Raw genomic sequence first — 23,647 nt, 5'->3', positions numbered from 1 at the left:
CTTTAATGTGATACCTTTTACCTCATTAGACCATAAAATAATCGAAGTAGAGTGAAGAAATAAAGGCAATAGATGTCAATTCTGAGCAATTTGCATAATATAATTACCCAATTATACTATGAGCAAGACTTTTTTTTGTGACGGCACGTCTACGAGTAAAACGACATTTTCTTAGTAACAGGCTAAGAGAAAGTAGAAAAAAAAATACTTGGATGGGTAACATCATGATCAATTTTGACGAATCAATAAAATAAGCAAATTTTATTTAGCTACAAGTTCAAGTTAAAAATTAATTTATACGTACCATAAAACAAAAGATGTGTAGAAAATGAAATCAAACATTCAGGGGAGTATTCTTATTAATGTTGCAAATCTAATTGGAACATAAAACTTGTAGAAAACAGATTTATTGGTGTTGTTCCAATTCTTCTTTAACTGCCTTTATAATATCCTTCTTTGACCGTTCAAAGCACTGTTGCCAAGCGATCTTCATTTCTTGCACTACAGTGTTTTTCAACTCCTCAGTCAGCTGGGACCATCTCACTTTACTAACATCCTGACTCAGACAAGGTATTGCGTCATCATTGCCCGATTTTACGCTACCACTTGGACGTATAATAGAGCATGTATTATCCAAATTTTCCTGCTGATTAAATTCATCTCTCACAGATTCACAGTAACTTAGTCGTTCGTTCCCCACAAAAGAAGCAAGGGATGTAATCTCCTCTTGAGCAAACTCCTCACTGAGAGTTTCAAATGGCATAATTTGATTGGTCAAATCGCAAACAACACAATTACTATCATCATGAGAGCAAGAAGTTTGCGGCTCGTTCGTTAGGAAACGGTTTAAATAGGGCTTCGTTAAAGATTGGATAATTAACTTTATGTTCAGCATTCTACAGATTTTCGATAAAGTTTGGTTTGATAATGACTGATTTTCAAGCGATGAATTTAATTCGATAACTTTCTGCCCTTCCGGTGTGGAATTAATCATACGTCCTAGGAATATCTGTCCACAAGATGAATCTTCTTCGTCAGGCGTTAGTATAATAACTGGTAAATCAAAATCTGACTGTTTAGCAGTGCCCACGTTTTGACCAGTCTTTTCAATTTCATCATGATCTTCACATGAACTTTCTACATTGTCCGACATTTCAAATTTTGTATCCTCTTTTAAAACGAATTTTTCGGATTTCATTTTTAATTCATTAGTTTTTTGCTGAACGATTTCAAAACCTATATAAGAATATTTACAATTGATATGGCAAGCTTTTTTACCAGATATAATGGGACGCTTTAAATGATGATCTGTAGATTTTTTTGTATTTTCTTCCAATTTCCGAGGGCGCAATTTTGGTTTTAAATTGATTCCTGCCAACAGTGTTGGAGATTTACTCTTCTTATTGCTTTTATAATTCATAATTTCCTTTTCATAATTTATTAAACCATTACTGCAAGAAACCAGAACTGGATAAAGTGGAACTTCAGGCCCGTCAGTATTGCCCTGAACCCTACGCTGCCTCGATGTATCTGTAAAGACAATGGAGACAATAATATAACAAAGTTTGTCAACCAAAGATTTGAGTATTATTGTTAACCAAATGGCTTGTTACATCTACTGCGTGAGAAAATCACTCAGAAAACTACTTATTTTCCGATACTAGAGAAATACTAGCTTTACTGCCTTGGCAATATTTTCAGTTGAAAGGGGATGAAAAAATACATAAAAATGACCTATCACGTGCTCTTCTTTCTTTTTGATAACAAGGTAAAAAATTGAAATATGATTAATAGATATCAGTTTTTGAAATGGCCTAGCACCTTTAATTTTGAAGATATCGAACTGCGGTTTCCGCCGTCTTAAACTGAATACCCTGTATATTAAATCCTCGTCTCCTGGTATCACAAGGATGTCTGCCTGGGACATTAGAGATATATTTTAAAGGATTTTTTTTTCGTTGTCTCAAAAATCTAATCTTTAGGTTAGGTACGTTTGCGATCCGAGGCCATTCGTAGGACAAGACTAGTTTTTTCGTCCAATTATCTTACGATATCTCTAGTGCCGAAACGTTTACTACTCTGAAATTGTTTTGCACAACAAATTTTGCTAATTTAAAAATATTGTATTTACCTGGTGCTGCTGATCTTTCCCTTTCAGCTGAAACAGAGCAATATAATTCTTTAATCATTTTAAATAAGTAATTTCAGTATCCTCAACATAATGGCTATCTCGCACATTGAGCAGAAAATAACACAAGTTAAAATTTGTTTAGCATCTTTACATGATACCCACTAGAAAATTGGGAATTAGTTATATATTCCAGAGGAATTTATTTCTATTTTAACCCAAAAATTTTAATTTCCGCTTACTTAGTCAAAACTAGTATTTTACACTCTTCTAATATTAATTATATCCCATAGCTCCATAAGAAACCAAATTACTTTTAAAATAAGCGCTTAACTTTAACTAAGACAACTTTTTTTACAAACATAATATCGTATTTACCTGATACTTTTTGTTGCTGTTTTACAGTTGCAACTGAAAAAAATAAGATTAAAAATTTTAAACAGAAAAATTGCAAAATTTTCTTTCCAAATGAACAATTTTCCTACTAGTAGGGATTCCAAGAAAGTTTTCTTGAGACTCTAAAATATTTAATGCCTTATATATTGGCTTTAGGGATATTTTCCAGAGCAATAGAATATATTTTTATCCATAAAAATATAATTTTATGCTAGGTTAGATGGTGTGCCGAGTACCGATTACTCGACAAAAACTAGTTCTCATCTTACGTATCTCCAGTGTAGAACTTTTACTAAAGCACCATAAAAAACAAATGCACTTTAAAAATACTCGCTCAAGTTATATTGAAATAATTCATCTTGTTAATTTAAGGATATTATCATACTTACCTAGTACTGCTCTCCCACTCTTTCCAGCTGCAAAAGACAAACAAAAATTAATTTAAAATTTAAAACAGAAAATGACAGGATCTTATACAGAAGAAATAATTCGCCAAACACGCAACTCCCCTACAGAGGTTAAAACTTGTTGAGATTTGTGTCTAGTCCACTTTAACATTGGGTATTGGGATATATTTCAGAGGATTTCTACGTTTTTAACCATAACGTTTCAGGTTAGGATTTATCGTGGCTGGAGGGATGCTTACTCCCACAAGCCTCGGTTTCGTTTCTACAACCCTTCTTTGGAACCTCCAGTATTAAAACGTTTAATGCCATGAAATTGTAATGGACAAAATCTCCATAAAAAAACCAACTGAATTTACAAAAGGCGACTAAGTTTTATTAAATTTAATTTAGAACTTTTTCTAGAGCACCATTAAAATCAAATACACTTTAAAAATACGCGCTCAAGTTATATTGAAATATTTAATCTAGTTAATGTTTAAATTAATTATCATATTTACATAGTCCTGGTTTCCCACTCAATCCAGCTGAAAAAGAAAAAGAAAATTAATTTATAATTAAAAACAGGAAATGGCAGGATCTTTTAGAGAATAGGTAATTCGCAAAACACGCAACTCCCCTGCAGAGGTTAAAACTTGTTGAGAATTATGTGTCTAATCCACTTTAACATTGGGTATTAGGATATATTCCAGAAGAATTCTACGTTTTTATCCAAAAAATTTAAGGCTACGATATATCGTGGCTTTAGGGATGCTTACTCCCTCAACCCTCGGTTTCGTTTCGACAACCCTTCTTTGGAACCTCCAGTATTAAAACGTTTAATGCCATGAAATTGTAATGGACAAAATCTCCATAAAAAAACCAACTGAATTTACAAAAGGCGACCAAGTTTTATTAATGTTAATTTAGAACTTTTTCTAAAGTACTATAAAATAAAAATGCACTTTTATAAATACTCGCTCAAGTTATATTGAAATATTTAATCTAGTTAATGTTTAAATTAATTATCATATTTACATAGTCCTGGTTTCCCACTCAATCCAGCTGAAAAAGAAAAAGAAAATTAATTTATAATTAAAAACAGGAAATGGCAGGATCTTTTAGAGAATAGGTAATTCGCAAAACACGCAACTCCCCTGCAGAGGTTAAAACTTGTTGAGAATTATGTGTCTAATCCACTTTAACATTGGGTATTAGGATATATTCCAGAAGAATTCTACGTTTTTATCCAAAAAATTTAAGGCTACGATATATCGTGGCTTTAGGGATGCTTACTCCCTCAACCCTCGGTTTCGTTTCGACAACCCTTCTTTGGTACCACCAGTATTAAAATGTTTATTTCCCTGAAATTGAAATTGTCTAAATCTCCATAAAAAAAAAAACTGGATTTACAAAAGGCGACCAAGTTTTATTAATGTTAATTTAGAACTTTTTCTAAAGTACTATAAAATAAAAATGCACTTTTATAAATACTCGCTCAAGTTATATTGAAATATTTAATCTAGTTAATGTTTAAATTAATTATCATATTTACATAGTCCTGGTTTCCCACTCAATCCAGCTGAAAAAGAAAAAGAAAATTAATTTATAATTAAAAACAGGAAATGGCAGGATCTTTTAGAGAATAGGTAATTCGCAAAACACGCAACTCCCCTGCAGAGGTTAAAACTTGTTGAGAATTATGTGTCTAATCCACTTTAACATTGGGTATTAGGATATATTCCAGAAGAATTCTACGTTTTTATCCAAAAAATTTAAGGCTACGATATATCGTGGCTTTAGGGATGCTTACTCCCTCAACCCTCGGTTTCGTTTCGACAACCCTTCTTTGGTACCACCAGTATTAAAATGTTTATTTCCCTGAAATTGAAATTGTCTAAATCTCCATAAAAAAAAAACAACTGGATTTACAAAAGGCGACCAAGTTTTATTAATGTTAATTTAGAACTTTTTCTAAAGTACTATAAAATAAAAATGCACTTTTATAAATACTCGCTCAAGTTATATTGAAATATTAAATCTTGTTAATTTAAGAATATCATCATGTTTACCTTGTACTGGTTTCACCCTCCTTCCAGCTGCAAAAGAAAAACGAAATTAATTCAAAATTTAAAACAGAAAATAGCAGGATCTTATATAGAATAAGTAATTCGCTAAGCTCGCAACTCTTCTACAGTGTCTAGTCCATATTAACTTCGGGTATTGGGATATATTTCAGAGGGTTTTTACGTTTTTTACCATAAAATTTCAGGTTAGGATATATCGTGGCTTGAGTGATGGTTACTCCCATAAGCCTCGGTTTCGTTTCTATAACCCTTCTTTGGTACCTCAAGTATTAAAATGTTTATTGCTCTGAAGTTGTAATGGACCCGATCTCCATAAAAACAAACTAAATTTACAAAAGGCGACAAAGTTTTATTAAATTTAATTTAGAACTTTTTTTAAAGCACTATAAAAATCAAATGCACTTCGAAAATACTCGCTCAAGCTATATAGAAATATTTAATCTTGTTAATTTAAGAATACTATCATGTATACCTTGTTCAGTTTTTGCCTTCTTTCCATCTGCAAAAGACAAACGAAATTAATTCAAAATTTAAAACAGGAAATGACAGGATCTTTTACAGAATAGGTAATTCGCCAAGCTCGCAACTTTTCTACAGAGCTTAAAACTTGTTGAGAATTATGTGTCTAATCCACTTTAACATTGGGTATTAGGATATATTCCAGAAGGATTCTATGTTTTTAACCATAAAATTTCAGGTTAGTATATATCGTAGCTTGAGGGATGTTTACTCCCTCAACCTCGGTTTCTTTTCTATAACACTTTTTTGGTACCTCCAGTATTAAAATGTTTACTGCTTTGAAATTGTAATTGTCTAAATCTCCATAAAAAAAAAACCAACTGAATTTACAAAGAGCGACTAAGTTTTATTAAAGTTAATGTAGAACTTTTTCTAAAGTACTATAAAATAAAAATGCACTTTTATAAATACTCGCTCAAGTTATATTGAAATATTTAATCTTGTTAATTTAAGAATATCATCATGTTTACCTTGTGCTTTTTTCGCCTTCTTTCCAGCTGCAAAAGATAAACCAAATTAATTCAAAATTTAAAACCGGAAATGGCAGGATCTTATACAGAATAAGTAATTCGCCAAGCTCGCAACTCTTCTACAGAGGTTAAAACCTGTTGAAATTTAAGTGTCTAGTCCACTATGGGTATTGGGATATATGTAATTCAGAGGTTTTCTAAGTTTTTAACCATAAAATTTCAGGTTAGAATATATCGTGGCTTGAGGGATGCTTACTCCCTCAACCCTCGTTTTCACTTCTACACTCTTCTTTGGTACCTCCAGTATTAAAACGTTTAATGCCATGAAATTGTAATGGACAAAATCTCCATAAAAAAACCAACTGAATTTACAAAGAGCGACTAAGTTTTATTAAAGTTAATTTAGAACTTTTTCTAGAGCACCATTAAAATCAAATGCATTTTAAAAATACTCGCTCAAGTTATATTGAAATATTTAATCTTGTTAATTTAAGAATATCATCATGTTTACCTTGTGCTTTTTTCGCCTTCTTTCTAGCTGCAAAAGATAAACGAAATTAATTCAAAATTTAAAACCGGAAATGGCAGGATCTTATACAGAATAAGTAATTCGCCAAGCTCGCAACTCTTCTACAGAGGTTAAAACTTGTTGAAATTTAAGTGTCTAGTCCACTTTGGGTATTGGGATATATTTCAGAGGTTTTCTACGTTTTTAACCATAAAATTTCAGGTTAGGATATATCGTAGCTTGAGGGATGCTTATTCCCTCAACTCTCGTTTTCGCTTCTACACTCTTCTTTGGTACCTCCAGTATTAAAACGTTTAATGCCATGAAATTGTAATGGACAAAATCTCCATAAAAAAACCAACTGAATTTACAAAGAGCGACTAAGTTTTATTAAAGTTAATTTAGAACTTTTTCTAGAGCACCATTAAAATCAAATGCACTTTAAAAATACTCGCTCAAGTTATATTGAAATATTTAATCTTGTTAATTTAAGAATATTATCATGTTTACCTCGTACTTTTAGCGCCTTCTTTCCAGCTGCAAAAGATAAACGAAATTAATCCAAAATTTAAAACAGAAAATAGCAGGATCTTATACAGAATAAGTAATTCGCAAAACACGCAACTCCCCTACAGAGATTAAGACTTGTTGAGAATGATATGTCTAGTCCACTACCATACCATAAAATACCATAAAATTTCAGGTTAGGATATATCGTGGCTTGAGGGATGCTTATTCCCCCCCAAGCCTCGGTTTCGTTTCTATAACCCTTCTTTGGTACCACCAGTATTACAGTGTTTATTGCTTTGAAATTGTAATGGACTAGATCTCCATGAAAAAAACCAACTGAATTTACAAAGGGCGACTAAATTTTATTAATGTTAATTAATGTGCTAATTTAATATCGTATCCCATGATAATACTGTCATATTATATTTAACAATATCATAATAAAAAATAGTAATATATTTACGTTTATTCATCAAATTTCTCTTTTCTGCAACAGAAAAAAAAATTCAATTAATATTTTAAACAAGAAATTACCAACTTTCTGGTCGAATTAACTAATTTGGAATGCTTTCTGGTTTCGATGTAAGCTAAAAGTCGTGGAGCTTACTAAGTATTAAGTCGCCCGTCCATTTTAAAGACTTTGAGCGACATGACATTATAATTTTGTAGTTCCAGATTTTTTTTTTTATAAGATAATTTTGAAGTAATAATAAGCATTTTGAATAGTAATTTTTTTTTTATTGTTTAACATTATCTGAGTTTCAGATATCGCTTGTTGCTTTTGCGATTAGACCAACTATTATTGTGGGTGAATGGTCTTTGGTCGGCGCGACTAAGCAGGTCTGAGTCGCTCTTAGTATCTGTGTTTCGCAAATTTTTATGAAATTTCTTGCACGGCTAATCAAACGCGTTTGCGAAATCTCCTTTAGCAAAATAATGTATATTCTCGACTTGGAGATATATAAAATTTGAACCACTTCGAATGAATTTGCAGAGACTTGAAAAAAAAAAAAAAAAAAAAAGTCCTAAACACCAAACTCTTGTTCATACAAATACATAAATTACATTAGCAAGAAATTAATTTACTTACTTGGTTTACTACCTGGTTGTGTCCTTCTTACTGCAATAAATAAATAAATAATTCAAGTAAACAATAATAAATTTTTAAATATACAAAAGTATTTACATAATAATTGTTCGCAGGAACAATGAGCGTCAAAATCTCAACTACCCATTTAAAAACATTCATAAAGTTTATTTGCCTGAGCTTCTGAAACTCAACCAACACGCATATCCACGCCTTGAAGAAGGCAATATAGTATATGTCGAAACGTTGGCAAAAATACGAGTTGTTGTTTTTTATTTCTGGACCAATTCCTCGCTAATTTGAATCCTTATAAATATTAGTGAACGAGTTATTCCCCTACACTGTGTAGCACCACTTGTAAAGTGTGGTTATTGCGCAATCTTTCCTCACTATTCCACTTCTATTTGGGCTAACCATGATGACATAACTAAAACGCATCTACTTCTCATATTTACCTTCATCTGCAATATTAAAAGGAGGAAGAAAACAGCCTCGAGCCTGTCAAAGCCTTGCTATTTATTTATTTATTTTCTAATCTCGGTTTACTTACTTATTGTTTTCAAACATTGAATTTGTAAACCCTAAGAAGTTAATTGCCAGTTAGGTTTGATTGTGGCCCAAGGTTTGTTAAACCGGCTAAGACTAATTTTCCCTTCTAAAATCCTTGGAAAAAAGCTCTAGTGCAGAAACGTGTGTTGCCCAGAAAATGTTTTTACTCAAACTAATGCTCCACAAAAAATAAATTTACTTATAAACCAGCTCTGAAGTTTTATTAAGCATAATAAATATTGTGAATATAGAATTATTACCTAAATTACCTCTACTAGCTCCCCCCGTTCTCGTATCTGCAAAACAAACAAAATTAAGTTAAACATCTTAACAAGAAATGCCCTGATTCTGTATAGAATGAACAATTCGCACAGCTTGCAGATAGAAAGTTGCTGAGCAGCTATAAATTAATTCCCTTAACCTCTAGAGTTTTAGAAATCAGGATATATTCTAGAGGATTTATACCACTTTATCCATAAAATTCTAATTTTCAATGAAGACCAAGATCCGTTTACTTGCCCAAGACTAGGTTACCACTCCACCATTCTTAAGTGTCGAAACATTAATTGACCAGAGATCATATTGAAAGGAAACAAAACACCATTAAATAACAAATACATCTACAACATAACAGAATAGAATACTAAAAAATAAAAATATAACATATTTTATAATAATTAAAATAATATTATATAATTATTAAATATAGGATCGGATGTTGGTCTAGTGGTCAAGAGCTTGGTTTTGTAAGTAGGAGATCCCCAGTTCGAATACCGCAAATGAATCTATTTTATTCGTTAGAAAAAATTGTTTATAGTAAAGAATAAGCTTCCGAACACAACACATAATTGGCAGTTGGACGTTAAGCCCCGCCTGAAAAAATTTCACTTGCCGTTAAATACGTATGTTATATTTAAAATTACTAATTCTGAAATGAAATCATATTTACCACTTTTGACCATCTCCTTCCGCACATCTGCAACAGACAAATATTTTTCTATTAACATTTTAAATAGGAAATTACACAATCTCTCTAGGAAAACTTAAATTTGTAAATCTTGCAAATAGATATTCCGCGGAAGGTAAAGGTTGATGCAAGACTATATATTAATCGATCAATGGAATAGTGGGGATTAAGGATATATTCCAACAGAATTGAACGTTAATATATCATATTTAAATAGAATTTATTTAAAATTGCTAATTTAGACATGACATTATATTTACCGTCTTTTACCATCTCCTTCTGATCATCTGCAACAGACAAAAATTATACAAATAAAATCTTAAACAGGAAATTGCACGATCTCCATAGGATATTAATTTACAAATCTAGCAGATAGATATACCACGGAAGTTAAAGGTAGATGAAAGGCTATATATTAAAGTATATCGATCAACGGAATTATGGGGATTAAGGATATATTCCAACAGAATTAAGCGTTAATATTTCATATATATATAAAATTTATTAAGTATATTATATATTTAAAATTGCTAATTTTTACATGACATCATATTTACCGTCTTTTACTATCTCCTTCTGATCATCTGCAACAGATCAAAATTATACAAATAAAATTTTAAAAAGGAAATTGCACGATCTCCATAGGATATTAATTTACAAATCTAGCAGATAGATATACCACGGAAGTTAAAGGTAGATGAAAGGCTATATATTAAAGTATATCGATCAACGGAATTATGGGGATTAAGGATATATTCCAACAGAATTAAACGTTAATATTTCATATATATTTAAAATTTATTAAGTATATTATATATTTAAAATTGCTAATTTTTACATGACATCATATTTACCGTCTTTTACTATCTCCTTCTGATCATCTGCAACAGACCAAAATTATACAAATAAAATTTTAAAAAGGAAATTGCACGATCTCCATAGGATATTAATTTGCAAATCTAGCAGATAGATATACCACGGAAGTTAAAGGTAGATGAAAGGCTATATATTAAAGTATATCGATCAACGGAATTATGGGGATTAAGGATATATTCCAACAGAATTAAACGTTAATATTTCATATATATATAAAATTTATTAAGTATATTATATATTTAAAATTGCTAATTTTTACATGACATCATATTTACCGTCTTTTACTATCTCCTTCTGATCATCTGCAACAGACCAAAATTATACAAATAAAATTTTAAAAAGGAAATTGCACGATCTCCATAGGATATTAATTTGCAAATCTAGCAGATAGATATACCACGGAAGTTAAAGGTAGATGAAAGGCTATATATTAAAGTATATCGATCAACGGAATTATGGGGATTAAGGATATATTCCAGCAGAATTGAACGTTAATATTTAGTATATAAATAAAATTTATTAAGTATAATATACATATATTTAAAATTGCTAATTTTTACATGACATCATATTTACCATCTTCTACTATATCCTTCCACTCATCTGCAACAGACAAATATTATTCTATTAAGATTTTAAACAGGTAATTACACAATCTCCCTAGGATATAATTTACAAATTTTGCAGACAGATACTCCACGGAAGTTAAAGGTTGATGAAAAGCTATTTATTAATCGATCAATGGAAATATGGGGATTAAGGATATATTCCAGCAGAATTGAACGTTAATATTTAGTATATAAATAAAATCTATTAAATATATTATATATTTAAAATTGCTAATGACATCATATTTACCGTCTTTTACCATCTCCTTCTGATCATCTGCAACAGACAAAAATTATACAAATAAAATCTTAAACAGGAAATTGCACGATCTCCCTAGGATATTAATTTACAAATCTAACAGATAGATATTCCACGGAAGGTAAAGGTTGATGAAAGGCTATTTATTAAAGTATATTGTTCAATGGATTTATGGGGATTAAGGATATATTCCAGCAGAATTGAACGTTAATATTTCATATATAAATAAAATTGATTAAATATATTATATATTTAAAATTACTAATGAAGACATGTCATCATATTTACCATCTTCTACTATATCCTTCCACTCATCTGCAACAGACAAATATTTTTCTATTAACATTTTAAACAGGAAATTACAAAATCTCTCTAGGAAAATTTAAATTTGTAAATCTTGCAGATAGATATTCCACGGAAGGTAATGGTTGATGAAAGGCTATATATTAAAGTACATCGATCAATGGATTTATGGGAAATGAGGATATATTCCAGTAGAATTGAACGTTAATATATCATATTTAAATAGAATCTATTAAATATATTATATATTTAAAATTGCTAATGACATCATATTTACCGTCTTTTACTATCTCCTTCTGATCATCTGCAACAGACAAAAATTATACAAATAAAATCTTAAACAGGAAATTGCACGATCTCTTTAGGGTATTAATTTACAAAACTTGCAGACAGATATTCCACGGAAGGTAAAGTTGATGAAAGGCTATATATTAATCGATCAATGGAATTATGGGGATTAAGGATATATTCCAGCAGAATTGAACTTTAATATTTCATATATGAATAAAATTTATTAAGTATATTATATATTTAAAATTGCTAATTTTTACATGACATCATATTTACCGTCTTTTACTATCTCCTTCTGATCATCTGCAACAGACCAAAATTATACAAATAAAATTTTAAAAAGGAAATTGCACGATCTCCATAGGATATTAATTTGCAAAACTAGCAGATAGATATACCACGGAAGTTAAAGGTAGATGAAAGGCTATATATTAAAGTATATCGATGAACGGAATTATGGGGATTAAGGATATATTCCAGCAGAATTGAACGTTTATATTTAGTGTATAAATAAAAATTTTATATGACATCATATTTACCGTCATCAGATATCTCCTTCTGATCATCTGCAACAGACAAAAATTATACAAATAAAATCTTAAACAGGAAATTGCAGGATCTCTCTTGGTTAATAATTTACAAATCTTGCAGATAGATAATCTACGGAAGGTAAAGGTTGATGCAAGACTATATATTAATCGATCAATGGAATAGTGGGGATTAAGGATATATTCTAGTAGAATTGAACGTTAATATATCATAAATAGAATTTGTTTAAAATTGCTAATTTAGACATGACATTATATTTACCGTCTTTTACCATCTCCTTCTGATCATCTGCAACAGACAAAAATTATACAAATAAAATCTTAAACAGGAAATTGCACGATCTCTCTAGGGCAGCGGTTTCCAATCTTTTTTCATTAGTGTACCCCTTTACTGATTGTTTCCTTAATGTTACCCCTAACATATATATATTGAATTTACGTATTGTTACTTTAAATTAACAGCAAAATAATCTGAATATAATGTGTCTTGTAAAGAACATATACATATGATATGTTCCTATTAAAATTTTTTTTTTTTTTTTGCGCATCAACTGCTGAGGTCATTAGCGCCCGGAGCTTTTTCCAGTGCACTGCCGGCCTCCGGACAGTGTTCTCTCGTTACAGACAACACTGTCCATCACCGGACAGTGAGCTGTAAGAAGCTCCTAGGAAGAGAAAATCTAAAGGTCAGCTGCTGGATTCGAACCCGGGACCTCCGCGTGGGAGTCAAGTATGCTAACCTCATAGCTAATCCCTTCCCTAAAAAAATTATTTATGAATAGGTAAACCTTTCAATTAAGTTGTAGGAATCATTTATTATATATTTTTTTCTCATTAATAATATATCGCATAATTTGTATATCTTCCGCCATAATAACTTTTTTTTGCGTACCTCTAAACAATCTTTCGCGTACTTTTAGGGGGTACGCGTACCCCAGGTTGGGTACCGCTGCTCTAGGGTATTAATTTACAAATCTTGCAGATAGATATTCTACGGACGGTAAAGGTTGATGCAAGACTATATGTTAATCGATCAATGGAATAGTGGGGATTAAGGATATATTCCAGCAGAATTGAACGTTAATATTTCATATATAAATAAAATTTATTAAATATATTATATATTTAAAATTGCTAATTTAAACCTGACATCATATTTACCATCTTCTATATCCTTCCACTCATCTGCAACAGACAAATATTTTTCTATAACCATTTTAAACAGGAAATTGCACATCTCTCTAGGAAAATTTAAATTTGTAAATCTTGCAGATAGATATTCCGCGGAAGGTAATGGTTGATAAAACGCTATATATTAAAGTATATCGATCAATGGAATTATGGGGATTAAGGATATATTCCAGCAAAATTGAACGTTAATATTTCATAGATAAATAAAATTTATTTAATATTTTATATATTTATAATTGCTAATTTAGACATGACATCATATTTACCGTCTTTTACCATCTTCTTCCGATCATCTGCAACAGACAAAAATTATACAAATTAAATCTTAAACAGGAAATTGCACGATCTCTCTAGGGTATTAATTTGCAAATCTTGCAGATAGATATTCTATGGAAGGTAAAGGTTGATGCAAAACTATATATAATCGATCAATGGAATAATGGGGATTAAGGAAATATTCCAACAGAATTGAACGTTAATATTTCTAATATAAATAAAATTTATGAAGTATATTATATATTTAAAATTGCTAATTTTTACATGACATCATATTTACCATCTTCTACTATATCCTTCCACTCATCTGCAACAGACAAATATTATTCTATTAAGATTTTAAACAGGTAAGGTAATTACACAATCTCCCTAGGATATTAATTTACAAATTTTGCAGATAGATATTCCATGGAAGTTAAAGGTTGATAAAACGCTATATATAAAAGAATATCGATCAATGGAATTATGGGGATTAAGGATATATTCCAGCAGAATTAAACGTTAACATTTCATATATAAATAATTTTTTTTTAATATATTATATATTTAAAATTGCTAATTTAGATATGACATCATATTTACCGTCATCTGATATCTCTTCCCTCGCACCTGTAACAACAAACAATAAAATAATAATAATAATAATAATAACAATAAGAATGTGTTTATTTCAATATTATTTTGCAAATTACATTGATTTTAATTAATCTTACAATCACTTATGCATGGACTCAGTCCTTTTACTAGAGATGCGTAGTACAGTATTGAAATTAACAAAGTTTGATAACCAAACTAGTGTAAAATAAAATTAAAATTAAAAATAAATTATTTATAATACCAGTGTGCTAAACAGAAATAATTAAATTAAATTATATTATTGCTAATATCCGCTACTATAAAAAAATAATACAAAACAACTTCTAAAGTAAATATTTACTAACTAAGCTCTACAATCACATATATACCACTGCACACAGAATTGTAAGACAAAACTAAATTTAATTAATTTAAATTTAAACATAAAATAATTCTTGTTAAAAATTAAATTCCTCTACCAAAAACTGTCGATAAGATTGCCTGTAAGTGATAATAATATAACATTTTCCAATTGTTTCCATTTAAAATTTGGATTACCACCTCTTTGTTTAATAAATCCTTTCCCGAAATTCCCAAAGAATGGGGCACTTCCCTATGCCCCTTTCCTGCCCCCCAGGAAATGCAGGAATTACATAATGAGCAGTCTCTTATTTTCTGTTAGGGAAACATTAAGGTTCAAATTTACCAATTGGCCTCTAAGCATAAAGATGGACCTCATGAAATTAGAATTGTTTTCTTCCGTTATGTAATGATACGAACCTAAATTCGTCTTCAAATCTTTATACAAGGAGTGAAAATAAAAATATTGAGACTGAATCAATTGAGGCCCGCGACCCATTCTACAGGAACATCCTGGCCTTGGCGAATTCTGGCGTTACAGTCACCAATTAAAATAAATTTAGTAGAGAGGTAATCATTTAATAAATTTGCCATCTTATCTTCATACGAACTAGAGATATTTAAATAGACCGGAAATATAAAAAATATTGTTTCTTTCGTTTTATATTGAATTATATCCAATTTATTTAATTTAACAAAAGAGAAACCTTGAGAAAGAAAAGACGGTTTAATACCAAACAAACAACCTCCTTTAGCTCTTCCAAATTTGAATGCTTTGGTTGCACCTACCCAACATAATTTAAAACCTCCAAAATATTTTTCATAACAATTAAAATACTCTTCTTCAATAAAAGTTTTCTAAAGGAGGAAAACATAATATTTTCTGATAAATTCAAAAAAAAAAAGATATACCTTGCCAAGTTTATTCATTAAGCCTGCAACGTTAAAACTCACGGCATTGCACGTGTTGTGTCAATGTGAGGGACTTGTCTTGGCTAAGGATGTTACTTCTCAGGGGAGGAAAAAAAACCAAGACCTGTGAGCTTTACCCAATAGACGCTCTCCAAAATTGAGAATCTGATTAAACGGACGGGTCTGGCGGGCGAGCTTTAGAGTAGTGGGAGCCACAATAGATCCAAAGGGGTCGGCAGTGGCGTAGGCCTTGGGCCGCCCTACTAGAATCTTATCTTAACGTTAAAACTCACAATATTTATAAACGCATTATACATATTCACACTCACTCTTCCACAAAAAGGACGGCTTTTTTCTTCTTTTTTTTAAGAACTCAGCGACAAAAAACAATAGTGGCGTTTGAGTGTAGAAGTTCCTTCAGAAATCCAGAATCCTCTCCGTTATGAGCAATCTGAGTCTGCTTTTTTTTATTCTTGTTTTTACAAAACATGTCTGTTGGTGCGTACCAATATTTTTGCTTCCTTATTCTTATTAATTACCTCTCTTCTAAATGGTCAACAGTAGTTGATAGTAGAAAAAATATTTTCTTTAACTTTCTTTCCCTATATGTCAGATTACGGTGAATTCTAAATTTAGTGCCCTTCAGTTTTTTTCACATTAGCCATAATCCTTTCAACATCGATTTGCATATAAAATTGTACAATTATAAAATTTGCTGAGGTCCAGCAGTAAATATCTAACCTAAAGATAAATCCTTCATTCCCAAAGATTGTTCACAAAACCTCTTAATAAAAGTTTTCAAATTTTTTCCCCACATTTTGAAAACCTATTTGCTTCTCTTTCCATGCTTTCCATATATGTACCTCTCTAATTTCTAAAATACGTCTCTTTTTTAATTTCAATTCATTTTTCATGATTACATTTTCTGAACACAACTGTTCTAACGAAGCTGCCAGAACCCACACAACCTGTTTAGTGCCAACTTTTGATCCAGAAGTAAGCTGAAGCAATCCACAAGTTGACTTAAGCTCATACCCCACTTTTCTTTTTCATCGCAACTCATTTTATATTTCTCTATTTATAGAATTATATAATTTTCACTGGAGCCAAAACACCTAAAGCAAGTGTAGATACCAATCGATACCCAAGTTTTATTATTTATTATTTTTATTACCACTAATATTAAGCATTAAGAAATAATATCGTATTTACCTTCTACTGTTCTCTCTTGGCTCACATCTGAAACTGGCAAAAAAATTAATTTATAACATTAACAGTTAACTGCTAATCCTCTCTACAGAATGAATAAAAGAAAGTTATCCATCCAAAGGAAATTTATGTATCTATGTTCCGAGAATTTAATTCGAAGTTAGGTTTGATTCTGACTTAAGTTCTACACAATAAAACAAAGATTAGTTTTATCTTTACACATCTAAAGTAATTTTTATTATCCCAAAATTGTTTTCATAGAAGAAACTTTCCATAAGAAAATGTACTTAAATAAAAGCACTTAAATTTTATTTAACATATAATTAAATGTGTATCGTTAAATTTACCTTGTGCTGCTCTCTCCTTCATCTCTCCTTCACCTGAAACAGACAAAAATTTTTTTTTTTTTTAAATTTATAACGAGAAATCTACTGCCAAGGTTAATTCGCACAGTTTTGCGGTATGCAAGAAAATTGAAAGTCTTAAAAGAATCTGCAGCAAAAGAAAATAAATTATGAAATGAAAATGGAACTTTTTCATTTCTTAATAATTTTAGTTTTTAAAGCGTTCTCATATGACATTTAGTTCACATAGACATGAAAGAAAAACGTTACATGTTACAGAAGTTCAACCAATCAAAAATGAAAGCACTTACATTATATTTTCTATTGTAAACGGTTTTTAAGACGAAAATTTATAAATAAATAGGCCATTTTCTGGTCAAGAGTTACATTGTTGATTACTGTCACTTATTGATATTATGTTGCCATTGGTTGCACATGGAAAGCGACCACTACACTATGCTGGACAGACTTTGCAGTATTTGGAGACAAGAAAAATTCATGTCAAAAGTAACATGAGTAATAGAAAATATAATGTAGCTATAACGTATACCAACACTCCACTTTGTCAATTTTTTAGCACAATAACTTAAGCTATTCGTGTAGTAGTTACTAAATATTAAATATTTACCATCCTTTATCGACGATACTTCTGTGAACAAACAAAAATAAGAAATTAATATACTATATAATATTAAATACAATACATACAGGGTGCGTTCCACTAAGCGCTCACAACGATCAAAATGTACCTTCAGCCGTTCCACATGGACGACCGCGGTCATAGTGGTCGTGGCGAGAACGTCATTATTTTCGCTCAAGCGAAGCTTACAACGCCCTACCTTAAGAGCAGGGGTCGAAGTGAGCGTTCAGAAATTTGGCGCAAATTTGAAAACAAAAAATGGTGACCGAAAAAATTATCTCATGTAAATGAAAGTATTATTTCATGTAAATAATTGAATGAAGTTCCTCGAAAGTCTAAAAAAATGAAAAATTACTTATCCCTTTATATACTAAATCACTGAATAATACAAAATCATTTACCTGAAATAACTTTTATAATTCTTTTTCTGAATAACGATCAAGTACACTTTGATAGTTATTAATACGTGGCCGTTTGACCATTGCAATTTTGTAAAATTGCATCCCATTCTTCATCGGAACTAGATAAAGAACTTTTTAAAGCATTATTACGTTGCATTATTAATAAATATCCAACTTGCCACAAAAGACATTTTAATTTTATTTAAACGTAAGTTTTATAAATACTCCACTAAAATGTAATATAAAAAATTGAATTATATATATATATTTTAATATAAGTCAACTTTACCAATTATTAATAAAGTTTATTAAAACTGCTTATAAACGGGGTTAAAATTAAATAACAACCTCTTCAAGCTTCTGACTTATTTTCGAGGTCGCCGTTTTAATGTTTACATGAACGGTTAAAACGCCCATAGTCCATTCCACTTGGGTTTTCAATTGTAACACTCGCAAGCAAGTGGAACGGGCAAAACCGCGGCCGTGAGCGTGATCGTTGTGAGCGCTTAGTGGAACGCATCCATAATAGAATAAAAATATGTTTATGTTTATCTGTAAAATTTGAATAAGAGCATCTAAACCTCTCTCTATGTATGCACATATCATTTACGACTTCTTTTTTTTCCCCTACATAATTGTACAATTGGGGAAAAAAAACCTAAGACCATTTAATTTCTTAGAAAGTTTAATTCTTAAAGCGTCATAAAATGGCATGCGGTATTTGGTTTGTTAGGTATAAAAACGTAATTTTTTCTCTCTTGCTAAATTTATCATTAGAGGCAACTTGCTGGCACTAGTGAGCAACATAAGAAGGCTATAGTTCATATAGGGTTATACAATGTATTTACAATCACCTGATTTAATATGGGCTGTTAACACAGCTTTCTTGATTGTATTTTAATTATATATTTACATTTTAGCTTAAGTAATTTGTAAGTTTTATAATTACTTGAGTACCATTATTGACTATGTTTACCTTCCCTGAAATGATGCTCATATTTTTATCATTTGCTTTACCTCCATTAAATACAGAATAAATATAAATAACTTAAACTAAACTGATCAGACATCAGAATATATTCGTAACAAACTTCCATACATATAAAACAACATTATCTTCACCGTACCCATTATCAGGCACATATTCGTGCCGAAACATTTGACAAATAGAAAAAAGATGACTTTTAAGGCCACATCCATTTTCTCTGTTTAACAATATTTAACAGATTGTATTAAAAATATTCAGCAAGAATTAACACTTTCCCAATTCCAGCACAATTTATACGCTGGTACAAAGTCAGTGAAGACTGCGCCGTCCATGTTGAAAGTGTGCAACACATCTAATCAAATAGTAGTCGACATAAGTAAAGTCTGGTCTAGAAAGGTGAACGTGAACTTCCAAGCAAGGTTACTAATACACGTAACAGCAGCTAAACATTTTACTCGATCAACCAAACTCCACAGTGATCAACAAAAATTAACATTCTTAGTATGAGATTAATATATTAATAATGGCGACATGGTCTTCCTGAAAAAAATACATAAAGTTATTTTTTTTAAAGTAAATTTAAAACAAATTACGGAATTCCAAATATCATAACTAATGGGACAATAGAGTTAATAAGTTTACCTAAGGGTTTCATTAAGGGGAGAGGGGACGAACTCCCAAATAACAAGATGTCAAAATATCTTTATATATGTATATAATTATTCATTCGTATGTTTACGAAATCCCAATTCCCATCCTAGCTAGGTCAACAATACCCGCGACCATTCAAACAGTGTTGTGACTAACATTCATCAAACACACACTTAGCATGAATGAAATGTACTTACCTGATTTCCCGTCACTTGGATGTGCTGCAAGTAATTACAAAACGTTATCAAAGTAGAAATTAAGTAAAGCAAATTACACAAATCTGAATATAATTACTAATCTTAGAAAATAAATATTATATTTACCTGACAGACTACGTGAGTAGTAGTTAAATCCTGTAGAAAACAAGGAAGAAAATTGGTTATATAAAATTATTTTTACAAGTGATTGCATATATAAAAACTTGAATTTAAATCCGAGATTCAGTTAGGTAAGTAGTCACGGCTTTAACATTAAATCATACAAACCGTAGTGGGATTAAAACAAATTTAAATTCTTAAGATAAATTATTATACTTACTTGAATTATCGTGACTGGTGCCCACAGCTAAAATTACATGTTATTAATATCAATAAAAAATTTGGTCAGATTATAAAATTCCAAACAACTAATCCTACTATAAAAATTATAAATAAATACCTGTTTGACTTGTGAAGGATTGAACACCTACAGAAAAAAAGGTAATATATAGTTACACAATTTATTTATTCTCTTTGAGGACCTATTTGTATCAACAAGAACACTAAATGCGCTACATACATAACATAGTTACATTACCAAATCTTGAAGTTATTAACCAACAATATGACATCTAAACAATACCCGCGACCATTCAAACAGTAGTGTTTAATATCCGTCACACTCTTAACATGAATGAAATGTACTTACCTAATTCCCAGTAACTTGGCTGAACTGTAATTACAAAACGTTGTCAAAACAGAAATTATGTAAAACAAATTACACAATATATAATTACTAATCTTAGAAAACAAATATTATATTTACCTGACCGACTACGTGAGTAGTAGTTAAATCCTATAGAAAACAAGGAAGAAAATTGGTTATATAAAATTATTTTCACAAGTGATTGCATGTATAAAAACTTGAATTTAAATCTCAGTCAATGAGTTAGGTAAGCATACATGGCTTTACATTAATACTTTGCCACTATCATTCAAACAGTGCTCGGATTAATAGAATTTAAAATTTATAACGATCTATTTATTATACTTACACAATTTATTTATTTTTTTTTGAGGACCTATTTGTTTCAAAAAGAACACTAATTCGCTACGTAGATATCGAGTTAGATTACTAATCGTTAGTAGGCATCGCGACACGACGATTATTAATCATTCGCACTCTTAGCGTGAATAAAGATCACTTACCTGATTTCCCGTAACTTGGCTGTGCTGCAAGAAATTACAAAACGTTATCAAAATAGAAATTAAGTAAATCAAATTCACAAATCTGAATATAATTACTAATCTTAGAAAACAAATATTATATTTACCAGTCCGACTTCGAGAGTAACCAATTCCTACAAAAAACATACAAGAAAATTGATTATATAAATTAATTTTCACAAGTGATTGATATGTACACGAAATTGAATTTACATCCCGATGAATTCGGTAAGTAGACACAGCTTTAACATTTAGACTTTGCGCATTATCTTACAAACCGTAGTGGGATGAAAACCAATTTAAATTCTTAAGAAAAATTATATTTACTTGAATTGTCGCGACTGGTGCCCACAGCTAAAATTACATTTTATAAATATTAATAGAAAATTTGTTCAGATTATGAAATTCCATAAAACTAAATAATTCCTACAATAAAATTGATAAAAAAAAAATACCTGATTCATTGGAGAAGGATTGAACACCTACATACGTTAATATATAGTTACACAATTCATTTCTTAGAGAACCTATTTGTATCAACAAGAACAGTAATTCACTACTTAAATATTACCTAGATTACCAATCTCGTCGTTAGTAAACACGACCTCTAAACATTTCACTTGGCCATACAAACAGTACTGGGATTAACATTCATTCACACTCTTAGGCATGGAACTAATATACTTACTCGATTCTACGTTCATTAGGTACACTGCAAGTAATAAACCAATGTTATAAAAATATAAATAATACATCACAACTTAAACAAATCTGAATATAACTAAACCAAAATTACAAATATTATATTTACCTATTGCACCTGTTGTGGGTGTAATACCTACAGAAAACAAAGAACAAAATCAATTATACCAAATTCTTTTCAAAAGTGATTGATATGAACAAAAACTTAAATTTTCATCACAGAAACTTAACATCCCAATGAGTTAGGTAAGCAGACTCAGCTCAAACATTTAGACTTTGAGCTCTGTCGTTCAAACCGTGCCACGATTAACATTCAATTTCTCTGTTAGCATGAATTAAAAATACACTCACTAGATTCCTCGGGACTTGCGAAATCTGCAAGTAATGACACAACGTTATAAGACAATACTAAATTACGAATCAGAAACTTATTGCTATCTCACCACAGAAATATTATATTCACCTGTCACTGTAGTAGTAGTAGTAGTAGTAGTAGTAATAACACCTACGGAAAATCAAGAAAGATATGGATTATAAAAAATTATTACCGTATGTGACTGGTATGAATCGTATATGTTATGAACTTAAATTTATATCCTAATGAGTTAGGTAAGCTGACTCTGCTCTAAAATTTAGACTTTGCACACTGTCGTTCAAACAGTACCACGATTAACATGCATTTTCACTATTAGCATTAATTAAATATACACTTACTTGATTCCTCGCGACTTCCGAGTTCTGCAAGTAATTACCCAACGTTATTAGAACCATATTAAACTACGAATCAAAATCTTACGGCTATCGCACAACAGAAATATTATATTTACCTATCTCACTAGAAGTAGGAGTAACACCTATAGAAAATCAAAAAAGAAAATTATTATAAAATTATTTTCGTATGTGATTGGCATGTATATGAACTAAAATTTACATCCGAAAGAGTTAGGTAAGCTAACTCGGCTCTAACATTTAGACATTGATCTCGGTCGTTCAAACAGTGCCGTGATTGACATTCATTTACACACTTAGCCTGAATTAAATATACACTTACCTGATTTCTTGTGACTTGGGTGTTCTTCAAGTAATTACACAACGTTATTAGAATAATAATAAATTACGAATCAGAATCTTATAGCTATCACACAAAAGAAATATTATATTCACCTGTGACTTTAGTAGTAGTAATACCTGCAGAAAATCAAGAAGAAAATTAATTATATAATTATTTTCGTATGTGATTGGTATGTGTACGAACTTAAATTTACACCCCATGTGTTAGGTAAGCAGACTTGGCTTTGACATTTACTATGCGTTCTGTCGTTCATTCAGAGCCGCGATTAACATTCATTTTCACTGTTAGCATGAATTAAATATACACTTACTTGATTTCCTGTGACTTGGGTGTTCTGCAAGTAATCATGCAACATTATAAGAACAATACTAAATTCAGAATCGGAATCAGAATCTTATGGCTATCACACAAC

At 30.5% G+C, this 23,647-nt stretch overlaps 1 protein-coding gene across 1 annotated transcript in view; it reads right to left on the bottom strand.

The window, feature by feature from the left end:
• LOC141458112 (uncharacterized) overlaps positions 1 to 23,647 on the bottom strand; it is a 40,465-nt gene that overhangs the window by 7,189 nt on the left and 9,629 nt on the right. The window contains exons 59-110 of the mRNA XM_074135711.1: positions 23,546 to 23,569; positions 23,328 to 23,351; positions 23,215 to 23,238; positions 22,991 to 23,017; positions 22,878 to 22,901; positions 22,627 to 22,668; positions 22,515 to 22,538; positions 22,273 to 22,299; positions 22,150 to 22,173; positions 21,789 to 21,815; positions 21,569 to 21,595; positions 21,444 to 21,467; positions 21,061 to 21,090; positions 20,944 to 20,967; positions 20,695 to 20,721; positions 20,575 to 20,601; positions 20,361 to 20,390; positions 20,235 to 20,258; positions 17,986 to 18,006; positions 17,361 to 17,393; positions 17,017 to 17,049; positions 14,539 to 14,565; positions 14,237 to 14,263; positions 13,947 to 13,973; positions 13,651 to 13,674; positions 12,752 to 12,778; positions 12,481 to 12,507; positions 12,218 to 12,244; positions 11,928 to 11,954; positions 11,636 to 11,662; positions 11,339 to 11,365; positions 11,057 to 11,083; positions 10,756 to 10,782; positions 10,459 to 10,485; positions 10,162 to 10,188; positions 9,865 to 9,891; positions 9,587 to 9,613; positions 8,898 to 8,933; positions 8,092 to 8,121; positions 7,465 to 7,488; positions 7,002 to 7,028; positions 6,495 to 6,521; positions 5,984 to 6,010; positions 5,467 to 5,493; positions 4,980 to 5,006; positions 4,463 to 4,489; positions 3,946 to 3,972; positions 3,429 to 3,455; positions 2,914 to 2,940; positions 2,507 to 2,539; positions 2,132 to 2,158; positions 305 to 1,530 (exon numbers count right to left, since the gene is read on the bottom strand). Coding sequence (XP_073991812.1) covers positions 407 to 1,530; positions 2,132 to 2,158; positions 2,507 to 2,539; positions 2,914 to 2,940; positions 3,429 to 3,455; positions 3,946 to 3,972; positions 4,463 to 4,489; positions 4,980 to 5,006; positions 5,467 to 5,493; positions 5,984 to 6,010; positions 6,495 to 6,521; positions 7,002 to 7,028; positions 7,465 to 7,488; positions 8,092 to 8,121; positions 8,898 to 8,933; positions 9,587 to 9,613; positions 9,865 to 9,891; positions 10,162 to 10,188; positions 10,459 to 10,485; positions 10,756 to 10,782; positions 11,057 to 11,083; positions 11,339 to 11,365; positions 11,636 to 11,662; positions 11,928 to 11,954; positions 12,218 to 12,244; positions 12,481 to 12,507; positions 12,752 to 12,778; positions 13,651 to 13,674; positions 13,947 to 13,973; positions 14,237 to 14,263; positions 14,539 to 14,565; positions 17,017 to 17,049; positions 17,361 to 17,393; positions 17,986 to 18,006; positions 20,235 to 20,258; positions 20,361 to 20,390; positions 20,575 to 20,601; positions 20,695 to 20,721; positions 20,944 to 20,967; positions 21,061 to 21,090; positions 21,444 to 21,467; positions 21,569 to 21,595; positions 21,789 to 21,815; positions 22,150 to 22,173; positions 22,273 to 22,299; positions 22,515 to 22,538; positions 22,627 to 22,668; positions 22,878 to 22,901; positions 22,991 to 23,017; positions 23,215 to 23,238; positions 23,328 to 23,351; positions 23,546 to 23,569 — 2,513 coding nt within the window. The 3' untranslated portion in view covers positions 305 to 406. The remainder of the gene's footprint in view (positions 1 to 304; positions 1,531 to 2,131; positions 2,159 to 2,506; positions 2,540 to 2,913; positions 2,941 to 3,428; positions 3,456 to 3,945; positions 3,973 to 4,462; positions 4,490 to 4,979; positions 5,007 to 5,466; positions 5,494 to 5,983; positions 6,011 to 6,494; positions 6,522 to 7,001; positions 7,029 to 7,464; positions 7,489 to 8,091; positions 8,122 to 8,897; positions 8,934 to 9,586; positions 9,614 to 9,864; positions 9,892 to 10,161; positions 10,189 to 10,458; positions 10,486 to 10,755; positions 10,783 to 11,056; positions 11,084 to 11,338; positions 11,366 to 11,635; positions 11,663 to 11,927; positions 11,955 to 12,217; positions 12,245 to 12,480; positions 12,508 to 12,751; positions 12,779 to 13,650; positions 13,675 to 13,946; positions 13,974 to 14,236; positions 14,264 to 14,538; positions 14,566 to 17,016; positions 17,050 to 17,360; positions 17,394 to 17,985; positions 18,007 to 20,234; positions 20,259 to 20,360; positions 20,391 to 20,574; positions 20,602 to 20,694; positions 20,722 to 20,943; positions 20,968 to 21,060; positions 21,091 to 21,443; positions 21,468 to 21,568; positions 21,596 to 21,788; positions 21,816 to 22,149; positions 22,174 to 22,272; positions 22,300 to 22,514; positions 22,539 to 22,626; positions 22,669 to 22,877; positions 22,902 to 22,990; positions 23,018 to 23,214; positions 23,239 to 23,327; positions 23,352 to 23,545; positions 23,570 to 23,647) is intronic.

The sequence above is a fragment of the Rhodnius prolixus genome, unplaced genomic scaffold (assembly GCF_049639745.1).
Source record: "Rhodnius prolixus isolate KJV_2025 unplaced genomic scaffold, Rpr scaffold_5, whole genome shotgun sequence".
Taxonomy (NCBI): domain Eukaryota; kingdom Metazoa; phylum Arthropoda; class Insecta; order Hemiptera; family Reduviidae; genus Rhodnius; species Rhodnius prolixus.
Note: the sequence above shows the minus strand (reverse complement) of the source record. Positions and strands in the feature narration are given on the sequence as shown.